This window comes from Carettochelys insculpta, chromosome 19, assembly GCF_033958435.1.
Source record: "Carettochelys insculpta isolate YL-2023 chromosome 19, ASM3395843v1, whole genome shotgun sequence".
Lineage (NCBI taxonomy): Eukaryota > Metazoa > Chordata > Testudines > Carettochelyidae > Carettochelys > Carettochelys insculpta.
This window is the reverse complement of record NC_134155.1, coordinates 16,983,562-17,008,414: the sequence shown is the minus strand read 5'-3', so window position 1 is coordinate 17,008,414 and position 24,853 is coordinate 16,983,562. Positions and strand designations below refer to the sequence as shown.

Genomic DNA, 24,853 nt, shown 5'->3' with positions numbered 1-24,853 from the left:
CTGGTTTCTGGTCTATTGCCACTCTACTGCCAAGGTAGGACATTCCTTGCTTTTGTAACATTTCACATTTTGTATGTGTGTGTGTGTGTGTTCATGCACATGTGTAAGTGGACACGTGTGAGTTTATGCATGTGTGCAAGAGTGTGTGTCCCTGAGAGTGTGCACAAGTGTGCATGTGTGTCCATGTTTGTGTGCACAAGTACACAAATGCCCCTAGATTTCAGTGGAATCAGGACCTGCCCTATAAACAGGCCACATGACTGTATCTGTAAGTACAGGGTCAACATGTGGTTTCCTGGGCAATGCCTCCCGCACACAAGAGAAATGCTGTACAAAGCAAAAATAGACCGAACACAAAGCACCCTGTTCTGCACTGGGAGAAGCCAGCCACACTGCCATGGGGAGTTCTGAACAGGAATTTGCCTCTCTTCTGGGATCTCAACAAAGACCAGCTCATTTTCACAACGGGTGTGTCAAACAGCTACGAGCAGATGGTACCTCCTGTGCAGCACAGCTACTGTTTCACACTCTTTACCTAAGCATCAGAGGCATCACCCTCCGTTACCGCACTTCCCAGTCACTCCTAACATTTCCAGACGTGAGTTACACACACCCTTTTCAGAGCTGCCCTAAGGAGAAGCAATTTGCTTCCCACTGGGATGTATGAGTACCTTACACGGGCCACTCTGTGTGGCTAATGCAAGTGAAGAGCAGAGCCTTTGGGTCCACTCTGGGTAGGCACCCAAACTTGTTGCTTTCTGTGGTTCATCTCTCCGTGCTAACACCTTCTGAGTCTCTCTCTTTCTGTGCAGTGACCAGGGCATGCCCCAAGTGATGTGGTACGTACTGCCGTGTGCATTGCAGTTGAAGTGTGAAGGTCTCACTTCTTGGATGGTGTAAATCAGTGCCTCACAACCGGCGTGCAGAGCCGGGAGTGCCGTTCGCTGCTCTGCACGTGCGCCCCCACCACTCTGTGAGAAGAGGGCATGGTGGCAGCAGTGGCGCTGGGGTGGCAGCATTGAGTTAAAGTGAGGTGGGGCAGTGGGGGCCTGGCTCTGGTGGAGGGGGAGGGCATTGAGTTAGAGCAGTGGGGGGTGGGGGTGCCTGGCTCTGGGGGAGGAGGAGGTGGATTGGGTTATATGTATTGGGTGTGCCGTGAAATTACAATGAGTGCTGAAGTGTGCCACAAGGTGATAAAAGTTGCTGAGCGCTGGAGTAAATCACCACATCTACATGGGGCTCGGCCAATCCACAACAGCTCAGGATCAGATCATAAGCTGGATTTGGGAGAGTACGCAAGAAGCGAAAGGGACACTTCAACTCCGCACTTTCCAGCCGTTGTCACTGCATCTCCACCAGAGAGTCAGTATTGCCTCTTTACTATTGACTCAGAATAAAATCCCTTCCATTAACTCAGCTCCACCCAGAAGATCAGCTAGTTTGGCAGCGCCACTTAGTCACGTCTCTGCTCACTTGTCAAAGGCTCAGTGACCCCAGGTTGTAAACAGAATCCCATGTGAAAATTAAACAAGGACAGAAGGACACCTAGAAATAAACCCCAGGAGGGAGACAGAGAGAGAGAGAGAGAGAGAGACTCAAGTGAAGTCTGCGTAGGTCTGTGCTGAAATGAGTTCAGCACCTTCTTCTCCCAGTAATGTCCATGGCAATTATCAGCAGGTATCTTGAAAGATTGGTTCCTCTATCTTTCTTTTCAAGGAAGGAAGAAGCTGTTTAGCAACTCTCTTCCCTCCCCCACCCCACTCACGTAGCACTTAGGCAGTTCCTCATTTTTAGGTCAAACAATTAGTATTCCCAACCACAGCCTGGTTCATTTGACCAGGCTGTCCCAGACCATGGAGCAATCCGACCCTGTCTGCCCACTGTACCTTCGAGGAGGGGCGCCTCTGTTTCTCAGCTCATTCTTCACATGCATGTTCTCTTCCCCATCTTTCTGCAGATACATGGAGGGGTAGTACCCAGTGACGTCTTCCTTCCTGGGGCACAAACCAACATGTCTTACACATACAGCTCCTTTAGTCTCAGAGGGGGAGCCGTGTTAGTCTGTAGCTTCACAAAAATAACAAGCAGTCCTGTACACCCTTAAAGACTTAACAATTTTATTGAATAGGTAATGAGCTTTTGTGGGTAAGGCCCAGCTCCTTTGTCAGCACAACATGTCTACCCAAATCAGGAGAACAACTCACCAAGGATCATGGAGAATTCTCCACCACCATGCCATTTTTAAATTGAGACAAAATGTGTTTCTAACAGACCTGCTCAAGGAATGCCTTGGAGGAAGTTGTCTGGCCCTTGTCCTAGACCAGTCTAGTCTGACTTATCATTGCATTCTATGAAGTCAGACTAGAGTGGTCCTTTCTGGCCTCAGAAACTATCAATCTAGTCTCCTGGCAGCTTAGCAGTTCTGGAGGGTGGCCTAGAGGTGTCAACAGCTGGCAGAGCCACCTGCCCCTCTTCTCCATCTCACAACTGGCTTGCAGATACTCTGGAGAGTTTGTCACTTCTAGAGAATGGTCACAACACTGAAAAATCACTCATATCTTTGAAGGCCTGATCTAAAGGCCGTTAATTTCAAAGGGAGTTGCATTAAACCCTTAAAACATAGCTCAGTGTGGTGTTCTACAGCATCTGTTTTATTTCAGCAGCCCCAAGTAAGGTGCAAAACTCTCCTGGACAACCACTGAGGGGCAAAGCAGCTGATTAACCATAGCAGAAAATGCCCTGCACCAAGACTGCTATAGCAAGCAGATACCCCACCCCCTCTACTGCCTATAGTAGAGAGTTTCAATACTTGGCACTTGTATGGTACTTTCCATGCTCATTGTTTGTAATGATGAGCTAATTAATAATCCTCACAACATGCCTGTGACGTGGCTTTTACCCTTTCCATTTCACAACCAAGGAACCAAGGCAGAGCAGTTAGATGCCTTGCCCTAGATCATAGTGGGTATACATTGAACCTTTCTAGTCCAGAGCCCCCACAACCTGACTGGTGCTGAACCAGAGAATTTGCCAAACTGTGGGAGGTCAGTATTGTCCAGCAGCGTTATCAACACTTCCACGGCTCGCTGGGCTCTTCAAAAACATTTAGGCTTGAATTACAGCTAAATAACAGCACAGAACACTCACAGCCAGCACTGGTGGCTGTAAAGAAACTTTGTGAGACCACAGGAAACTTGCCCACACCCACGGTAAGTGGTCATCTGACTAACTAGGGCATGATGTTGCTGGACCAGAGAGTGCCAGACTAGAGAGGTTTAACCAGTATTCGGGAATTTCAGCAGGTCCTGATTCACAGGCCTCTGATCAGACACACACGACATCTCTCTGGATTGGGTGATACACTTGCAAAAGGCACATAGGAGGCAATGCCCTAAATGTCAGTCAATCAGTTGGTTAGAATCCTTTTCAATGTACCTTTAATACTATGGCATACCACAAATAATTACACACACACACACACACACATGACAGGTCTTAGGAGAACATTCTTCAGCTTGCAAAGCCAACCACTCCAATGTTAAGAACTGCCAGGATGAGGTTGGCCTGCGCAGCCTTAATTTGACTCCCTTGACTCGCAAATGCCAACGAATACAGACTATGTTGATGTGCTCACATCCTGTTTTCCCCACCGGTCCCCTCTTGTCTCATTCAGTGGGTGCATAGTGCTCCCAGAACGAGCAGCCTTTTGGTACTGTGTTTTCTCCTTGTTGTTCTAACCATCAGGCCGTGTTTACTGCACACTCGTCAAGCCCTGCTCTGAAGACAGAATTACTGATTTTCCTGTAGGCTTTTCTCCCCTCTGGCTCTTACTCCCAGTCTCCCACCTCATGCTGCTGGGTCATTGCCCAGATAGGCTCAGTGTCCCTCCTGAATTCTGCCTTTTGGTCAGAGCTTATTGTCCACCTCCCACACAGTCCCATCCTCCTCACCCAGCAGTTCCCCTTGTCCCTTAGCTCCTCACCAGCCGTAGTTGTGATGTGCACTGCCTGAGGAGCTAGACCTTCACACTTCTTCATTCCCACCCCACAGGCTCTTTTCTCCTCCGCAGTCAGCTCAGGCAGTTTCCTCCTGTACGCTACTTGGATTACTGAGCATACCTGAAAAACAACCTCCCTACCTCCCTTTCCTGTGCTTGGCCCTAGCACAACCCACAGCAGAGCTGCAGATTCAAGGAAAGTCCCGTTGAGAGGAGGCTGAAAGAGACTCAATGGGAACAGACTCTCCCAGGATTTTAAGCTGTGCAGGAGCAAGTCTCTACTGAGCAAGGGCCAACTGTAGGTTTGGAAAGGCTTATAACCTGGCCCAGAGAGTGCCTGGGATAGGAAAAGGCACATCCCTGACACAAAGGCAACGTATTTCTCAAGGGCTTGCTCCCAAGGATAAAGGCATTAAACGTCTTCAAAGAAAAAGTCGTTTAAACAGTTTGATAAAGAAGGCAGGGAGGAAGTCAATGTATTATTTCCCAGCATCATGCTTGGCAACAGCTGAATTTTTGGTGTGAAGTTCCCATTCCCTCTTCACCCCTGAAAAAATCAGTCCATCTGAGGCAGACACCAGGCATGGCATATTTCAGCCCAAGGCTATGTCTACACTAGCCAAAAACTTTGAAGTGGCCATTCAAATGGCCATTTTGAAGTTTACTAATGAAGCGCTGAAATACATATTCAGCGTCTCATTAACATGTGGGCGGCCGCGGCACTCTGAAACTGACACAGCTTGCCGCCGCGCAGCTTGTCCAGACGGGGCTCCTTTTCGAAAGGACCCCGCCTACTTCGAAGTCACCTTATTCCCATCTGCTCATAGGAATAAGGGGACTTCGAAGTAGGTGGGGTCCTTTCGAAAAGGAGCCCCGTCTGGACGAGCCGCGTCAATTTCGAAGTGCCACGGCTGCCCGCATGCTAATGAGGCGCTGAATATGTATTTCAGCGATTCATTAGTAAACTTCGAAATGGCCATTTGCATGCAAATGGCCATTTCAAAGTTTGGGGCTAGTGTAGACACGGCCCAAATGTTTTAAGTCTGGCAAAGTTATGAACAACTGAAAACAGGGTCACATACTGGGAACTGTTAGCCACCTTAATAACAGGTGATGCTACTGGCCTGATCTATAATAACCACTCTGCAGTTCACCCGGTAACTAGATTGACAGGTCCAGGTTCAGCTCTATCCCTCTCCCCTAGTGGCCCAAAGAGCCAACTCCCATTTACCCCAGGATGTGATCTGGATTTCTCTTACCTGACAACCCACCAGCCATCAAGGAGCTTATGGATAACCTCTATCGTGTCGCCTTCTTTCAGTGTCATCTCATCGTCCTCGACAGCTGTGTAGCCCTTTCTGACAATATAGAGCTCCCCTGAGCACAAAAGAAACAGAGAAGGCTTAGAGGGTCTATTGGGTTCTAACGAGCAAGGAAGAGCTCTTCAGTGACCCGGATCAGGGCTCTGGAATGACAGCGATAATGCCCAAACAACGGACAAGACCCACACTGCATGGTTTGGATTCAGAGCAAGACTTCCCCAAAGTCTAAGGAGGTTCAAGAGCTGGGGTTGCATCTGGGCACCTCTCTTGTTTTTAGCCAATATGACAAGACCTCCAGCTCACCTAGATGCAGTCAACAGATGCACCAAGAGGCATTTAGCAATGCTAAATCGTAGCCGAGTAATTCAAGGCTCCAAGGACACAATGAGGAATGAGGAAATGCTCTGTTGGTTCAAGCTGTTACCAGCTTTCAAAAGTCAGCAAAATGTGAGATTAGTGCAAAGAAGTATGAGCCAAGGGTAACTTGCCTCCTGTTGTGTGAGCTGTGCCTTTGTGGATGTGAACACTGAGGGTTAATTTAAAAAAAAAAAGATTACAACTTTCAATGGAAAAAAGCCCTTCTATGGATCCTGATTCCAGGCAAGGACTAGGAGAAATTCTGCCTGTATTAGTCAGTCTGGGGACTAAAAAGCACCAAATCCCCAGCATTACTGACCCTCTCTGGCCTCCTCCTTTCTGGAGGCTCCAAACCACATCCTGTTTATGTGCTAATTCATTAGTATAATATACGTGCAACCATGTCCTAGTAGCCACTGGCAAAAATACAGAACAGAACATGCAACAATTCCTAGAAGTTGAGCCTCATCTTCTGTGGAGTCCCAGGTCACTGAGAGCTCCTGAGATCACTCGTGAGGTACCTACACCATGAGCATTCTGGTGATGGTGACACCACATGGGAATTCTTGTAGAACTGCTATGTTCTTATCGTCCACACCCAGCTCATACTGACATACTGTAAAATTGGAGATGGATCTTCTCAGTTCCGTTTCTTCGGGGGTTACTCTGAAATTCTGCACAAGACCATGGAGTAGACATCCAATGTAGATCTGGTGGTGTGGGTTTGGTTTTTTTACCTGCATAGTTAGGCTCCTGCTCTTCAGATTCATCTGGACCATCCATTGGCTCCACGTAAGCGGCTGGGACCCAGCCACGTTTATTTTTTAACTGACAGAACCACCAGCCTGTAACAAAACCAGCAGCCAACAGCACAGCGGTCAATACCATTCATTGTAATGCTGAGTACGCTGCAAGGTGCATCTCGCAATGCTCCGTAAATAAACCCTCACCTCAGGCCTGGGAGTTAGGGGAGGTGTCATTAAACCCACAGGACAGAAGGAAATAGAGACTTTAAGGGAGTTCTTTGAGGTCACACAGAGTCACCAGTGGGGTTGAGAATAGAACCCAGATCTCCTGACCTTGTTCCTTAACTGTAGAATAACCAAGTCACAGCACTGCAAGACAACCTCTCTTGATACTGATTTTCAGGGGTTACGGTTATGCTTCTCCTACCAGTGAAGTGGCAGCAGCACAGCTGGAACTGTCTGTGGCTTCCAAGCCCAGCAGATTTCATCATCTACCTACAGCCTTCTCAGCACTGGGACGTCTACCAAAGCAGCTGTTCCAAAATATTCTAGAAAACATCGAAGGCAACCTCACAAAACTCAAACCCTGCATCTTTTAAGTGCCCATTGGACCTCTGAGAAGGGCTATTTATGGTAAGAAACATCGGAGTAAAGAGGCTACTGCGTACGTACAACTAAGTCATGCAGGTGCCTGTGAATGTGTCACAGAGCCCTGAGAGTGCAGGACGGGAAGCAGTCAGTGTTTGCCTGACTAGATGCTGTATGTCACTGTTTAGAAGTCGTTCCTTGTGTCAATCACCATGGCGACAGGAGAGGGGAAGTGGAGTTTTGTTTTGTAACCCTGCTGTTCCTAAAGTTAGAATGTTATTTCCTCGCTGAGCACCAATCCCACCCCACCAGTCACAAGGGAAGCTCAAGAGCTTCCTAGGATTGCATCAAAGTCTCACTAGGAGAAATCATGTGGCTGCACATTCTGCGATTCTCCCTATTATCATCACCTGGGAGCGGTGGTCACAGAATTCTTGCTGTCTCTGTGTGTACATATAAGTTCTCTCAGCTTCCACGCTTAGGGCACGGAATTAAAACATTTTGATAGGCAGATTCTCACTTCATGACTACCTTATTGTCATCTCTTTGTGCTGCGGTAGCACCCAGGACCCCCCCAGCCGTGGCCCAGATCCCCACTATGCTCTACATTGCACAGCCATAGAACAGAGATGGTCCCTAACCCAGAGAGCTTCTCAGTCACATGTATAGTATGTTGTGGGTCTAAAGCACTGCACAGGTTTTCATTAGCTTAACCACACCTCAGGGGTGGGTGGGAAGCAGCCAGTGGTCCCTCCAATTTTCCTCACTCCCGAGCAGAATACGTTTTCTTATGCGCAGCAGTGTGGGGTGATGTGTGGGGCTGGACACATGGGACACATAACAAAGGTTATATCACAGCGTGGCATGGCCAAGGGGTTCTGCATGTGGGAGGGGGCTGGGGTCTGGGGCAGAGGGGTGGTGTGCAAGGCTGTGAGGGCTTCAGCTGGTGGTGTGGGGTCCGGGATGGGGCTGGAGAGTAGGGGCTCAGGGCTGGGATAGATGGTTGGGGTGCGAGGATTCTGGCTGGGAGTGTGGCTGGGAATGAGGGGTCTGGTGCACAGGCAGCCCTGGGGAAAGAGGACCACTGAGGCCAGGTGAGAGGTGCTTCTCCATAGCTGCTGGAGCTCCAGCAGGCCCAGCCAGGGGATGGGCACTTGTCCCCCAACCGGGGAAGGCTGAGGCTAGGCTGGGTGTTGGTCAGGAAAAGGACACCTGTCCCCCAGCAGCAGCAGCTCTGGCGCCAGCAAAGAGCAGCTGCAGCTGGGTGGGGGGCTCAGCGAGGCCCCTCCCCGACTCCAACACAGAGCAGCCACAGTTGGGGGAGGGACAGCTTCATGCTGAGGCTGATGGTCAGAGGTGTCACACTCTCCACTCCCGCCCTGTGCCGGGCTTGTTCGGCAGCTCCACGCAGCCCATGCACACAGCTTAGAGGGGGCGTAGGAGGCAGGGGCTCCGATTTACAGACACCTTGGCAGGAATCCCTCCCCTTGCTGTGACCACCCGCGCTGCCGTGCTTGCACCAATACAGGGTGGCAAGGAGACTGAAACATTGCCTGTGATGAGGGCCCAAGAGACATTGACCCAAACTGTAAATCCCGGACAGCGAAACCCTGAGTTACGCGGGGAGGTCGCTTTCCTCGCAGCCCCCACGTAACTCAAACTTCGCATAAGTCGGGGGCTTCCCTCCTCCTCCCAGCCCCTGGGAACCTGCAGCCAGACGCAGCAGCACCTGGCTCCCAGATCCCTGGGGACCGAGGGGTTCTCCCTCCCTCTCCTCCTCTCTCCCTCATCCTCCAGGCCCTGGAAGCCAGGCACAGCAAGACCTGGTCTGTTTCCCAGCTCCCTGCTTGACAACCAGGAAACTGAGCAGGTGCTACGGTGCCTGGCTCCCAGCTTCCCGGGGGCTCGGAGGAGGAGGGAGGCTAGTGGGGGGACAGCCCCTCAGCCCCAGGGAGCAGGGAGGCAGGTGCAGCAGCACCTGGTTTCCCAGCTCCCTGCTGCTTGCACGAACCAAGAGACTGACCAGGTGCTGCTGCGCCCGGCTCCTGGCTCCCTGGGGCTGAGTGGCTCCCCCGCTCCCAGCAGGGGCATCCCCCAGGCTTCCCGCAGCTGGGGGAAGCCGCACGGCTGCTCCTTTCAGCGCTCCGCCTCTGGCTGCAAGCGCTGAAGCCAGCAGCAGAGCGCTGAAAGGAGCAGCCCTGTGGCTTCCCCCTGGTTTCCCCCAGCTGGGGGAAGTGGGTGGCTGGAGCCCGGGATTTCAACATTCGCGTTAATGTGATTCATGTGTATGTCGAATTCATGCAAAGCCGGGGCTCACTGTGTGTAATGGAAACCCCTTCAAGCTGGAGTGTGGCAGCCTCCTCAGCCCCCCTTCCTTCCATCACAATGCACCCAGAAGGCTTCCCTGGAACGTACCTCCAGCCCAGAGGCCTCCCTGAGGGGTGCAGAGGTAAAATGGTGGAACACTAGCACTGGAAGGGACCTCAGGGGGTCAAGTGCAGTCCCCTGCCCTCATGGCAGGACCAAGCACCAGCTCGACCAGCGCTCAGCAACCTTTGTCACTGTGCGTCACTCTTCAGCACTCGGTATCATTTCACAGCACACTCGATATATATAATCCAATTGCCTCCCCCTCCCCCAGAGCTAGGGACCTCCAGTCCCCCTCTCTAAACCAATCCCCCTCCCCTCCTCCAGAACCAGGCTCCCCGGCCCCCCCACTGCTCTAACACGATGCCAGTGACTCATGAGAGCCGCCGCCGCCGCCGCATGCTTCTCCCACCAAGTGCTAGGGCGCACTGCCGGCGCATGGCTCTGAGGCGCACTAAGTGATGCTTTGCAGCCGTATCACACCGGCTGAGGGGCACGGAGCTAGATCATCCCTGACTGACGTTTATCTGAACTGCTCTTAACTGTCTCCACGGATGGGGATTCTCCAGCCACCCCAGGCAATTTATTCCAGTAATTAGCCGCTCTGAGAGTTAGGGATTTTTTTCTAATGTTCTCCCCTTGCTGCCATTTAAACCCACTCACCCAAGCCACCCCCAGAAGCTACTTCTGGGAAGGGGGCTCTAAAGAACCAGAGACAGGGTCTGTCGCTACATGGGCTGCAGCAACAAGGTGCATCAGGTCAGCTCTGAGCTTTGCAGCAGGGGCACAGCCCTCCCGAGCAAGGGCCTTTACCGCTTTCACTCTTCTCCACAACATCCACCATGTCCCCCGTTTTCAGAGCCATCTCGGAGCTGGAGTTCTTCTCGTAGTCAGCAATCGCGCGGTAGGTCTGCAAGATGATGGGGCTAGTGATGTCTGCAAGAGAACAGCAGGGACAGGATTTCATGCACTCCTTTCATTGCTTTCCATCCTGCAGCGAAGCACCACGGTTCTAGGATCACCCCAGGACACGTTGGGGAAAACACCACAGAATCTCAGTGGAAAGTCTAGAAGTTTCACACTCCCTAAGGGGCAGTGGTTCTGGTGTTCCCATCACCCTGGACAGCAGTGTTCCTGGGAGCCTTTTTAACAAGGATCAGGAAAAACAGCAGCAAGAATTGTAACTGCACTAGCAAGATGACCACTACTGTTTGAGGACCCCATATTCTTATATTCATAGCAACATGTCCATCTGTAAGCAGTAATATTTAGCACATTGCATGAGAGTCCCAGACAACAAGCAGTCCTGTATCACCTTAAAGAATAACAATTTTATTAGGTAATGGGCGTTTGTGGGTAAGACCAACTTCATTACCTAATAAATTAAATTGTTGGTCTTTAACCACACCATCAACTTATGCCTCGATTACAACATGCAAGAGATACATTTCCTGGACACTACAGTACGAATCAAGGATGGCCTGATCAGTACCACACTGTACCGAAAACGTACTGATCGCTATACTTGTCTACACCCTTCTAGTTTCCATCCTGCACACGTGACTAGATCCGTTGTTTACAGTCAAGCTCTTAGGTACAATCGCATTTGCTCTGATCCAACTGACAGAGACCAAAAACGACAAGAACTTTACCAAATATTCATAAACCTGAATTACCCACCAGGAGAAGTGAAAAAACAAATCGACAGGGCCAGACGAATACCCAGAGACCAGCTACTCCAAGATCGGCCCAAAAAAGCCAAGAACAGAACACCACTGGTCATCACCCACAGCCCCCAACTCAGACCACTGCAATGAATTATTAAAGACCTACAACCTATCCTTAATCAGGATGCCACACTCCAGGAGGCCCTGGGTGACATGCCTGTTCTCTCCTACAGACAACCTCCCAACCTCATGAGGATCCTCACTAACAGCCACAGTCTATACTCCAGGAATACCAGTCCTGTAACCTTTCCCTGCAACAAAGCCCGCTGCCAGCTTTGTCCACATATCTTCTCTGGAAATACCATCACTGGACCTAACCAGGTTACTCACAGAATCACGGGCACTTTCTCATGCTCCTCTACTAACATCATATATGCCATCATGTGTCAACAATGCCCAGATGCTTTGTATATTGGACAGACTTCTAACTCCCTTAGAAAAGGGGTCAATGGGCACAAAACAGACATCAAAACACTCCAGATCCACAAACCAGTTAGTCAACATTTTAATGGAATGGGGCATTCTGTCAATGACCTAAAGGTACATGTGTTACTGAAGAAGAATTATCGCACCGTTCTGGAAAAGGAAACAGCCAAGTTGGCTTTTATATTCAAATTCGGCACGTTAACACATGGTTTAAATCGTGATGGGAACTTTCTGAGTCACTATAGCTGTGTCTACACGTGCACGCTACTTCGAAGTAGCGGCACTAACTTCGAAATACCTCCCGTCGCGGCTACACGCGTCGGGCGCTATTTCGAAGTTAACTTTGACATTAGGCGGCGAGACGTCGAAGTCGCTAACCTCATGAGGGGATCGGAATAGCGCCCTACTTCAACGTTCAACGTCGAAGTAGGGACCGTGTAGACGATCCGCGTCCCGCAACGTCGAAATTGCCGGGTCCTCCATGGCGGCCATCAGCTGGGGGGTTGAGAGATGCTTTCTCTCCAGCCCCTGTGGGACTCTATGGTCACCGTGGGCAGCAGCCCTTAGCCCAGGGCTTCTGGCTGCTGCTGCGGCAGCTGGGGATCCATGCTGCATGCACAGGGTCTTCAACCAGTTGTCGGCTCTGTGTATCTTGTGTTGTTTAGTGCAACTGTGTCTGGGAGGGGCCCTTTAAGGGAGCGGCTTGCTGTTGAGTCCACCCTGTGACCCTGTCTGCAGCTGTGCCTGGCACCCTTATTTCGATGTGTGCTACTTTGGCGTGTAGACGTACCCTCGCAGTGCCTATTTCGATGTGGTGCCGCGCAACGTCGAAGTTGAACATCGACGTTGCCAGCCCTGGAGGACGTGTAGATGTTATTCATCGAAATAGCCTATTTCGATGTTGGCTTCACGTGTAGACGTAGCCTATAGGGGCTCGTCTACATACTTGGCTCAATCTAATTCTTGACCTTCCCCCCCACCCCTCCACTCTCTGATTTGCTCACCTTGATTATCTTTTTCTGATTTGTCCTCCTTGCTTACTGTTTTTGATTGTCTGTGCCTTAAATATTGAGTCTGTTCTGGTCTGGCTGTGGTCTGAAGAAGTGGGTCTGTCCCACAAAAGCTCACCTAATAAACTATTTTGCTAGTCTTTAAAGTGCTACTTGACTGCTTTTTGTTTTGCTGGTCTTTAAGTTACTACAGGACTGCTTGTTTTTGTGAAGCTACAGACTAACACAGCTGCTGCTCTCAGTCTATGTCCCAGAAAATGTCTGTCCATCATAGGCAGCCATCACTACTGCACAAACCCTCCATAAACATTAGCTGCTCCGGGCAGTCTGGTTCTGCTATATGGTTGTATACAAGCATTTCAGTTCTCCCGCTGACTGGAAACATCCCACCCCCAGCAGTAGCTATAGAATAGCAGGTAAGTATCAGAGGGGTAGTCGTGTTAGTCTGTAGCTGCAAAAACAATAAGAAGGCCTGTGGAACCTTATAGGCTAACAGATTTATTGGAGCATAAGCTTTCATGCATGTATCTGATGAAGTGGGTCTTTGCCCACAAAAGCTTATGCTCCAATAAATCTGTTAGTCTAGCAAGTAAGGTGAACCCATATAACACCCACGGGCCTGCAAATCTGCCATTGCCAGCAGGGCACTGTGTGGGAGATGGTGTTTGCAGAAGGGCCAAGGACCAAGCAGACCCCGGATGAAGATTTGAAATCTTGCAAGGAAAGGAGGATGAGTTTGACTCTCAAGGAGACCCAGGCTCCAGTCATGCATGGCAAGCGTCTGGCATGAAGACATATGACATGTAAAGCAAGGGAAGGCGGCAGGGCCGTATTCTAAAGCGTACCCTGAGCACAAAGAGAGGAACTTGGTTGCTGTCTATTTCTATGGTGAGATACCACTGCTGCTGCATAAGGCCCCAGGTCTGCCAACAATTTCAGCAATGTGTTTGAATCCTCCCTTACTGTGCACACACGCTGTGCTGAAGCAGAGCCTGCCGTGCAGCTGGCATGCAATCTCCAGCACCTGCCGCTAGCCAGTGCTGGGTGAGAATGTAAGTGCTGAAAAACAGACTCAGACCTGGGATCTCTGGAGACGAGTGCCTGAACCTCTACAGTTGGAGCAGAAAGCCAGCTGGCTCTCAGCTCAAGCTGTAGAGGAGACTCCCTCTTTCTCTCTAAGTGCCACTACCTGTGACAGTGAAGCACACCCATAGGTCTGTGGGTTATAAGAACATGGCCGGGAGGCTACATGAGTCTGGCTCTTACTGTCACAGTGCGTCTGTATTAGACCTGCTTTGGGGCTGCCATCCTTTCAGGCTGACATGGCACTCTCATAAGAACAGTGGCTGATGCCCTGAGCCTCTTTAAATTGCCAGGATGTGGGGCAATTTCCCCCGCCCCTCTACCCACCCCAATCAGTTGGTAGGCCCAGGCCTGCTCCTGCTTCATGGTTGAGCCCTGCTGGTCTCCTGGTCTTCATAACTGAGGCCTACTGGCCTACTGACCCTACATGGTCCAGCCCTACTGGACTGAGGGCAAAAATCCCTCTGTCAGGACTCTTGCAAACTGGTGCCTTGCGCTGAACACTGGAGATTATTCTCATTTTGTCCCTAATTTCCCCAGTACTGAAAGAACCTCGTCCTCACTGGGGCTAGGACAGTTGCACATCAGTGTCAGAATAACCACAGCTGCTTCTTACCTGCAGCATTTTTCTTGGCGTCCTTTGGCACTAAATATGTTTCTGGTTTCTTGATGCTAGATAAACAAGAGTGATGTCAGTTGAATCCCTGTGGATGGTGACTCGGGTTTCTCCCCCTTCCCAATAGCAACAGGGCTCCCTTCCTGCCATGCAAAGAACGTAAGAACAGCCACATAAATGGGTCATTCTAGCCCAGGACCCAAGCTCTGATGGTGGCTGGTACCAGAGCATCAGGAAGAGTCTACAGACCAGGGGAGTTTGAAAAGTTCCACCCACTTCCCCTCCTGGCTTCTAGCAGAGGTTTAGGGATGTCCCGAGCAGGATGTCACATTCCTGACCATCTTGACCATTATTCCTGCACCTCCAGTGTAGACATATCCATAGAAGACAGTGAAGCCCATTAGAGGGCTCATTTAAAGAGATACTACCCAAGTTATATGCTATACAACAATTAAAATAACCTCATATTTAGGTGGAGGCCAGGCCTGAACTACTTCAACCTGACGGGTCACATTTTCAGGAAGACTGAGTGACTGAAAACAGGGGCTTAGCATGGAAATGGGCAAGCAACCTTAGCTACAGCTGCTGCTTGTGTTCTGGTTAGGTATCATTATGGTATCACATTTTTATCTGCTCTAGCACAGTTTTTCCCCAAGTGTGATCTGTGTACCACCGGTGGCACACAATAACTGTTCAAGGGGTACACGGTAGAAAACAGACTGCTAAAAATCAGGAGATAAGCACTGGGACGGCACTGGGAGAGGGGTACGCCGATAGGGCCAAAGTCCCGAAAGGGGTACGTGAATGTTTTAAGTTTGGGAAACAACTGCACTAACATGTATCAGAGAGGTAGCCATGTCAGTCTGTATCTTCAAAGACAACAAGAAGTCCTGTGGCACCTTATAGACTTACAGATATTTTGGAGCATAAGCTTTTGTGGGCAAAGGAAAGGACTTCATCTGGATCTGAAGAAGTGGGTCTGTCCCATGAAAGCTCAACACCAAATAAATCGTTTTGTTAGTCTTTGAAGTGCTACATTTCTGCTGCTTTGTTTTGTTGGAGTACAGACTAGCACAGCCACCTCTCTGGCACTATGTTAGTCTCATGTTATATTAATGGAAGACATCTGCTCATGTTAGTCAGCTCAGCTGTATGGAACTGAGCAGATGAGGCCCCTCCCTTTCTCATTTGAGTAATGACAAACATAAGACATGCAAAGGTTACAAATCGAATGTCTATTTGAGTTAGAGCTGTAGACAATAAAGCCAGAAGGGACTATTGCGATTATTTAGCCCAGCGTGTCTTAAACTATGTTCCCCGAAACACTGGTGTTTGGTCGCAAACACCTTACACTTTTTTGCTACCATACACTGATGGGATACATGATTTTTTGTTATTAAAACCAGATACAATGTTAGTTCTTTACTGCTATGATACCTGACTAAATGTCTTCATTTTGTTTTTGTTGTATATGTTTTTGTTTCAGGTTTTGTTTTTTTGGTTGGTTGGTTGGTTTTCTCGTTTTGTTTGGGCTCTTTTGTTTTGTGGGGCATGGGGTTTTTTTTGTCTAACAAGAATTTTTTCTTGAAGAAAATGTTCATAGGTGATTTGCATAAAAATATTGTTGGGGGGGCTCAAAAAGTTTAAGACACACTGATCAAAACTGGTGCACTGGCTAGCATAGGCCACAGGTTTCCCTGCCTTAATTCCTGTTTGAACTAGAGCAGATCTTGTAGAAAAACACCCAGACTGGATTTTTAAGAGGTTAAGCCTCTCTGGGTTCTTGTGAAAGTGGCTGCACTCACTGGCTGTCCGTAGGTGGGTTCAAGTCATCAGACCTGACTTTGAAGAAGTTCAGAACATGTGGGCAGCGGGAAATCTTGCGCGGCAGATTCACCAGGACATAGCAGTATTCAACCAGCGTGCCTTGCCTGTTCTGCGTAGACTTCTGGCCATCAAACCATTTGGGTGCTAGAAAAAAGAGACTCATTTTTGGGGGTCAGCACATTTGGTACAGCTGCCCAGGCTGTTCCCCATACCCCGAGTCGCTGCACCTCGATACCAAACATCAACCTGAAAAAGAAGTGAGCAGGACTCAAAAGGTTCTAGTTGATCATGAGGGTTATTCAGGTGCCTCCTCACTGCCTCAGAAGGTAAAGGAGTTTGGCAGCATCTCTTGGAGTTTGCAGATGTGACAGAGAATGTTTTCAAAAGCGGTGGTTATTGCTGACACCAAATGGGTGTGATCAGCAGAGGTGGAAAAGTACCCAAAGAGTTACTTGAGTAGAAGTGCAGCCCTGTTCACTTCTGGATACTATAGTTCAATCAAGATGTGACGTGCCCTCGCACATGCGCATGTGTAGTTTTACTCAAGTAGCTTTCCAGAAGGACGCTCATGACTTGTGCTTAAGTACCTTCCGCCCACCCCCAGGCAAAGCAGCTGTACCTTTACACAAGTAACTCTTGGGTACTTTCCGCACCTCGGGTGGTACGTGTGGCTACATCCCCACAGTGCAGTGGGAAAACGTGCCATTTGCAAACAGCTTGAAAGACACACTACAAACATGGACCCCCATTCGAAAGAAATTCTGCAGCTGAAGCAGAGAGCTCCTCATTGTGGCAAGCCGGCAGCAGAAGCGCAGTGCGGGCAGCTGCAGAGCCCGGTCTGAGCAGAAGCTTGGCAGTGGGTGGAAGCAGGACTATTCGGAGCCCCAGCAGGGAAAGCACCGTACTGATCACAAGGGAAGGACCCTGTATTAGGGATGTGGAGCTGTAATGTAATCCCTGCAGCAGGGCCAGCCTAGGGCATGCCCTCTCCAATGTCCCAGGTGCGGGGCCCTGGGCAGCCCCCCCACCCATGCCACTGGCTGTGGCCCTTGCCCACTCTGCCTCCACCCTGACCCACTCCTCCACCAACCTGGCCAGGGATCACCTGTGGCAGAAGATGGACAGCAGAGGCACCTGCAGGGGACTGGCTCCCCCTCGGCATCCTCCCACACTCACCAGGCGTTGCTCCACTGCGCCCTTCTGGCCCTGGAGCTCTGCCCCAGGCAACCATCCCCTCCAGGCCATAGGACAGATGGGGCAGCCAACGCAGGGCCCCCAAAAGCACTGAGCCTGGGGTGGCTGTTCCACCTTGTCCTATGGATGGGGCAGCTCTACCCAGCAGCTGTCAGCAGAGTAAGCCCACCTCAGCTTCTTATGGGGCACCTGATTAGACCAATACTCCCGGCCTTTCTCCTAAGTGCTCCTGCTTCACGTATCTGAGGCCAGGAGAGCGTCTTGCTAACCATCAGGACACAGGCTGAAGCTTCCTAACTCCCAGAGCCGGGAAAATACCGAACGCGACCCTAGCAGCACAGTTACACCAACCCCAACCCCTCCACGGGCTTTCTCCTGCCGGCGCAGCTGCGATCCCTGGGTGTAGGAGCATTTGGAGGGAAGCACTGCAATGGTCACCCAGTAGTGCTCAGTGTTTCGTGTGCCCCTGGGGGTACGCAGGGATTTTTCAGGGGCATGTCAGCTCCTCTAGGTAGTTGCCTCATTTCACAGCAGGCTACCTGGAAAACACTAGCAAAGTCAGTACAAGACGAAAATGTCATACAGTGATTTGTTTATACCCATCTGTATAGTGAAATGTACTGACAATGTTTATATTCCAATGGATTCATTTACCATTCTCAGCAAGAGCGGGCGGGGACACTTTTGTGGTTTTATGTCTGAATTTGGCATACACAAGACAAATCTGGCTCCTGAAAGGGGTACTGTCATGGGGAAAGGGCAGTGGCTGTTTACCTAACCACCGGACCACCCTACTCCTCAATTCCAAACAACTTCCCTGGGCAGCTGTTACTTGTCCTATCAGCACCATTTGCAGGCAGGGAGCTGAGAGCCAGAGAGGCTAAGGGCATGTCTAGACTACACAGAAGATTGACTCAGTCAGGGTTGATCTTCCAGTGTTCAATTTCACACACCTGGCAGAGACGTGAAATCAAACTATCGGGGGGTTGGCGGTCGACCCCTGCACGCCTCGATATCATGAGGAGTAAGGGAGGTCGCCAGGAGAAACTTTCCCCTCGAACTCTCTCTCTGAAGGCAGCCAGGTAAGTCGATTGCAGATAACTCTATTCTAGCTATGCAATTGCTGTCTTAGCATTTTAAGAGCAGACCAACTCTGAGTGCAGGTCTACGCTAGACAGGTAAGTCAATTGTAGAGACGCAATTCTGACTTACCTGCCTAGTGTAGACCTGCCCTAAGAGCAGGTCTGCTCTTAAAATGTTACATTAGCATAGCTACAGTCTACACACTGCTGACACTGATGGAAGGGGTCTCCTTTGGCCTTGGACAGGGGTCTGCAACCAAAATAGTGAGAAGAGCCTTTTTTTTCAAATTCAGTGACAAAATCAATACTTCAAGAGCTGCAATGCATGTGAATACGAGATGGTTGTAATAAATAATGTCAAACTGTACTTTTTAAGAATGAACAGTGCACACACAAAGATTTGCAATGTGATCCATGTAAATGCATAACCCTTTCCTGAGTCCTAGTAAGCTCCAAGATCGGTCCCATCTAGTGGCAATGAGAACCAGAAGTTAATTGGTGTGCCCAAGGCAGTCAATTCGCATGCATACAGCACAGCAGGAGTGAGCAAACTTTTTATGCTGGGCCCCACTTTTTGTCCAATGCCCCAGAAGCGAGCGGCAGTCTCCCATCAGTGATGCGCCATGCTCCCTGGGCAATGGCAGGGGCGAGGAGGGGAGCCAGTAGAGGCCGCAGGTGAGAGGCTGATTGCACTGTGCCCCTGCTATGAAATTTCATGCCCCCTGAGGAGGGACACACCTTCCCCCTCTTTGCACACCCTTGTTGTTTGCTGTGTGTTTATGCAGCTGCTCAAGAGAGAGTTAACTGCTGCCCAGCTGATTAGCAGAGCGCCCACAGCTGGATTTGCGTCGCTGCGGGGGGCTTGGGTTTGCACATGCTTCAGTGCACAGAAAAAAAGTTTATTCTGCACCTGGATGGAAAAAAAAATCTGCTCACCGCCGGAAAAGAGGCGAGAGAATATTGACAACGACCAATGCTTAACCTGTGCCAGGGCTTGCCAAAGCCAAAAAGTGAAAGAACACACAGGCCTCACCAGCCTGAGGAACAAACTTCCGTTAAACTTCTCTGCCTAGTTGCTCACCCTGGCTCAGATCCTTTGCTCCCCCACCCCTGGGGCAGGGCACCCCCCCATTGTTAGCACTGTAATGACCATCACTCAGCCCTGCTCTGAACAGGGGTAACCAGCCACACCTTCACTGCCCTGGGCTCCACCTGTCCCACCCCCTTCCAGCTCTGCTACGCACCACAGCAACTGGTCCCGGCATCCAGAGACCCTACCAAGTGTCTTCACTCCCCCTTCCCCAGACTTACCCTGCCCTGACTCCATGGAGAGTTCTCCGCCCCCAGAGCTGTCACACTGCTGCCAGGTTAGCCCCCTCCCAAGCTATGGGGAGGCCGAGGGTTCAAACTGTGCTGTATGGTGGGAGCTAGATGGAGGGAGGCCAATCATGCTCTGCCGCCCTGCTAAAATTTTGCAATTTCCCCCCCCCCGCCCCGCCCCAGGGGCGCACAGGGTGGGGTCATTGCACAGTGTCTGGAGCCACAGAGAAGTCAGTGTCTGGAGCTGCAAATGACTCCTCAAAGAGCTGTATGTGGCTCTGGAGCTGCAGGTTGCCGACCCCTGGCCTAGGTAATTCACCTCCTGAGAGGCAGAAGCTAGATCAATGTAAATTTTCTTCCATTGACTAGGATCATACACACTGGTCATTAGCGCTGTACCTCTAGGCTTGCGGACTTTTCGCCCCCCTGCGAGAGATGTACCTAAACCGATGCACCTTTGCAGTATGGACCAGGCCTCAGTAACACTAAGCTCACCCAGGCAGTGTGTAGCAGAGAAAGGCAGTGAACCTGAGCACCCCAGCTAGAGCCACCCTTCCTCTCCAATCCACTCGCCATCGAATTGTAGGGCGCCTCCGAACACCTACTGAACAGAAGCCTACAGCTCTGGGGTTTAATAATTCCATTCAACCCCGTGGGGAGGGGAAGAAAAAAAAAACCTTCTCAAACCACACGATGACAGGGAGTGGCTATGTGATGCCAGGAGATCAACCTGAGTCTTTTCCACCTGCATGCAGATTTTTTCCATCTGTCAGCTGAACACATTTTGTTGCGTGTGCCGAGAGGTGTGTGTGTGGATGTACACCACCAATACACACTAGCCTGGCTGTGGGCACTCTGCCTGTCAGCTGGGTGGCACCGGAATTTTTCCTGAGCAGCTGCACAAGCACCCAGCTTACAGGGCCCACTGGTTATAATTTGCTCAGTTGTATGTTGCTTACAGACGGTTCACACGGCAGGGCAGGGGATAGCAGGGGGACTGGTAGCAGGCGTGGGGAGGGAAGGAGATATGAGGATGTGTGTTAATTCTTTAAAGCTGCAGTAGAGCGACAGCCAGGAGGACTGGGCTAAGCTGTTGGCAGAAGCTTGAGAGAATAAGCTGTGGCGCTAACATAAAACAAGCAATCCTTCGGCATTTTTTTTACTGTCACCTCACCCAGCTCAGTTGGCATTAGATAACAAAATGATGGACGCATTGTCTTGATGGCACTGAAGAACATGGGTGAATGCATAAGTGACAACCCAGTGCAACCATTAACTTCATCCTCTAACAAAGGGGCTTCTTTCAGTTCCCTCCAATCTGTCCTCCTGGGAGCTCTCTCTAGAGCATGCCCATGTGCATTTAGGCAAATGAACTCTATATATACACAGTTGGTAACTGTGTTCAGGTGGCAGGCAGAGAGTGCTGAATCTCAGCACGGCTGCAGAGAGGAGCAGTTTGCATTTAGATTCACTTTTTATTGAGAAATGAATGCCTGTCTTGATACAGGTCCAATGGAGGCGATGAAGGTCCAAGGGGGCAGTTGTGCCAGGGCTCGGCCTTTCAAAGAGACCAGAGCTCCAGCCTCCACTACCACCTCTGCCTCCAGGCCTCTTTGAAGTGCTACTGCTGCACCATGCTGGACAGCTCTGAGGGAAAGGCAACCGGCACCGCAATCCCTGCAGCGTTAAGGGCTGACTGCCCTAGGCCCCATCTCCTCTGCCCTTGGCCCTGCCCCTTTTGAGATCGTGGAGCCAGGCCCCCCTCCCAGCTTGTCCCAGGGTCCGTGGTGGCAGTTGGCCCTGCTGTACAGGTCTTTTGAAGGTGTCCGTTACCTCAGTACCTGCCTGGCCATCTGTTAAGGGAACCTATGGTTTACTTGTGTGGTGGAAGCCAGGAAAATTCCCTTTTACCCTGCGGGGTTCCTGCCTATGAACATATCTTACCCCCTAGCCAGAGCCGGTGTTTCCCTCCCTCACTTCATAGGTCACGCGTCCACGTGGGCGCCACCATGAAGGGTCAGATTTTCAGATGCCCTCAGCAACCAGCCACTCCCATGGCTGTCAGCTGTTCTAGTAACTTTCTGCCACTCCTTGCCCAGACAACACACCTCCAGCCTCAGGGACAGGCTTATTTTTGCTCGTGTCGGGTACAACACACGGCACATCACAGGCTGTGGCGATAATCTCTCCAGTGAGTCCTCTGAATTTTACAATTGAGTATAGCAGCCTGCTATTTACTTTGCCTACCGGAAGGGTTGCCTGTAAGCTGAGAGCCCAACAGAGAGTCAGGTGTTGCCCAGCTGATTAGCACAGCGCCCACAGCTGGCAGCAGGTGTTTCTATTGCTGGTGGACATCTGCATGTGCTGAAGTGCACGTAACAAAATTTATTCCACCCACGGATGGGGAAAAAAAATTAAGACTGTTGCTTACAGAGGACATGTCGAGCAATGGCCAGCACTTCAGCTGAGGTGGCTCTGTTAATGGCGGTTTTTGTCCTGCTTCAGCAAGACCCGAGTTTCATATCGCTGTTGCTGGGAATAAGCTCTATAGGCTAAGCCGGTGGGTCTTGCAACTTCCTCAAATATACAGCTGCCGTTTCTGGCCTCTTTCAGCAAAACCAACACACAGCCACAGCCATCTGACTGCACCAGCACACATGCAATGGAGTCAAGGCATTTCACACCCCAGAAGAAGAGGCACATGAACAGAACACTTCATCTTTCCCTTTCCTGTCGGTGCCTTTCTCTGCTGAATCCAGCTGAACAGATGTTGGGCTGGGTGTTCCTCCTGTCTTTTCTATCATTAAAATAGAGCAACAAATGCTGACAGAGAAACGTGACCCCGTCCATCCCAGCTATTATGGTAACTAGTTTCAGGAAAGTGAAGTCATTGCAGAGAAACTACAGAGGTAAATTCCCCGAGGATGGTGGAAAGCACAGCGGGCCTCTCGGGGCATTCCTCAGCCAATAGCAAGTAGCAGATTTGCATTTACACAAAAGGTTACCCAGATCAGTGATAGGGACTAGTGCCAAATCCAGTCCCCAGTAAAGTCATGGGCAAATACTCCTTGATTTCAATGCAAGCCTTGACTGAGTTCTAAATCCTGCTCCACTCATTCACTCAGCTAACTCCTCAGCAATATTATTAACGGCTATTTCTAGGCATGTGTTGCCTCAAACATAGATGAATTAATCCTCATGATCACTCAGTGAGGGAGATAGGCAGCATTGTCTCCATTTTACAGTGGGGAAAACTGAGGGAGAGAGGCACAGTGACATGCTGAAGACCGGAAATGGAACCCAGCTCTCCCAGCCCCCAAATGCATTAGTAAGTAGCCATGGGAACTGGAAAGCTTTCTGCCTGACAAGATTGGCCCTGAGGCAGCCATGTGTCTTTACAGCTGTGGCTCATCTCATTACCACACTGCAAGAGACAAGTGACAGGGGCTGAAAAATGAGTCACTTTCATATACAACTTCATGGGCAGTTAATGCCACTTTCTCTGCACCCAGTGTTTCCTGTAAGCTGTGCATTTTTGTGGCCACCCAGGAAGAGTTCAAATGGTGCCTCACTGACTAACACAGCACCCACCTAGGCTTTGTTTTTCTATGGGTGGTGCACATGTGAGCATGCCTCAGTGCACATAAAATTTATTCCACACATTGATGGAAAATACCCACATAGGGCTGGAAAAGATTATAGGGAACATTGCCTCCAACTGCCAGTATTTGAAGTATACGTGGTTCTGATTTATGATCCAAAACAATTTTATTTACAATAATTTAAGAATTACAGTTTAAAAAACAAAAAAAGCATGAGTTCACTTAACAGTGCTTACCAAGTCTGCTAAACTTACTCCGTCTACAAGCATGAATCTGAGGAAGTGGTAAAGACTCACAAAAGCTGATGCCCAAATAAATTGGTTAGGCTGCAAGATACCACAGGACCTCTCATTTTTTCTAAAAGCAACAGCATATTTCACAGCTGTCTCCTGCTTTTCCTCACTTACACTTGAGGGAATACACAATAAGCAGGAAATGACCAAGCAGTCTGTGGTGGGTGGGCATCCATTTGGTCATGTGTCCCTCAAGCAGAGAGTGGTACGGGAACACTCTGCTGCAGGTTGAACCTTTCTAGTCTGGACCTCTCTCATCTGGCAACACCCATAATCCAGCATGATTTGAGTTAGCCAGATGACCACTGATCATGGGCCAAGTTTCCTGTGGTCCCACAAAGTTTGTTTCCAGTCACCAGTCCTGGCTCTCTGTGTTCTGTGCTGTTGTTTTGCTGTAATTTAGCCCTAAATGTCTTCTAAGAGCCCAGTAAGCAGTGGAAGTGTTGTAATGTGCTAGAAAATACTGTCTTCTTGTGGTCTGGCAAATCCTCTCATCTGGCACCAGTCAGGTGTGCCAGACGAGGGAGGTTCAATCTATACTTGTGCATAATGGAAATACTCTCTACTTCCAAGGGTTTCGGGTTCCACCCCCACTGAAGACTATGGTGTCTGTATGCAGAGGCGGCCGACGCTGAGCTTACAGAGGGTGCCCGGGCCCCTCCACCTCCCACCTCTTTCCCGCCCATGCCTCGCTGCTCTCAGGCTGTGTAACTCTGGAGGAGGCCCTGCTCACATTGGAACCGGCAGGGTGCAGCATTGAAGGTGAATGCATGGGAGGGGTGTGACACTGGGGGAGGCATGTGGCCACCTCTGTACCCCACCACGCATTGCCGATGTTGGTGTATATGCAGCCATATTACTTGTCAGTCCAGCCTCTGGCTTTGAAAGGTGGGTGGCTTTATAGCTTTGCTTACCTGGTAGGTGAGGGATGATCCTGTTCTCAATGTTGATGTCCCCAGATTCGATGGGAAACATTTCCTTTAAGGCTTTCTATCATGAGAAGAGAAAGGGCTATAAGGCACACAGACCAGGCCGCACAGCCAGGCCAACTTGCACCTGGCTCTTAGATGGAGAACATTGGTAGAAAAGACTCAAGGCCTGGTTTTCCAAATGCCTTACCTTGGCCTCTGGCTATTCATCCAACAGACATGTCAATTTTGCAAGCCCATTTTATAACATCTAGGCAGGTAGCTGGTTGATTGTGCTAACAAATCAGGCAGTGAGCATTAAAATGTCCAGCTAGACAAAATATGGCCTCAGTTTTTGCCTTGTAAACCCCTCCAGTCCTCCCAACCC

General features: G+C 50.1%; 1 protein-coding gene across 1 annotated transcript in view; it reads right to left on the bottom strand.

Moving 5' to 3' along the window:
• Positions 1 to 24,853, bottom strand: part of NCF1 (neutrophil cytosolic factor 1) — a 33,275-nt gene that overhangs the window by 6,915 nt on the left and 1,507 nt on the right. Inside the window, exons 3-9 of the mRNA XM_075013789.1 lie at positions 24,472 to 24,547; positions 16,045 to 16,210; positions 14,240 to 14,295; positions 10,191 to 10,313; positions 6,414 to 6,521; positions 5,257 to 5,374; positions 1,887 to 1,994 (exon numbers count right to left, since the gene is read on the bottom strand). Coding sequence (XP_074869890.1) covers positions 1,887 to 1,994; positions 5,257 to 5,374; positions 6,414 to 6,521; positions 10,191 to 10,313; positions 14,240 to 14,295; positions 16,045 to 16,210; positions 24,472 to 24,547 — 755 coding nt within the window. The remainder of the gene's footprint in view (positions 1 to 1,886; positions 1,995 to 5,256; positions 5,375 to 6,413; positions 6,522 to 10,190; positions 10,314 to 14,239; positions 14,296 to 16,044; positions 16,211 to 24,471; positions 24,548 to 24,853) is intronic.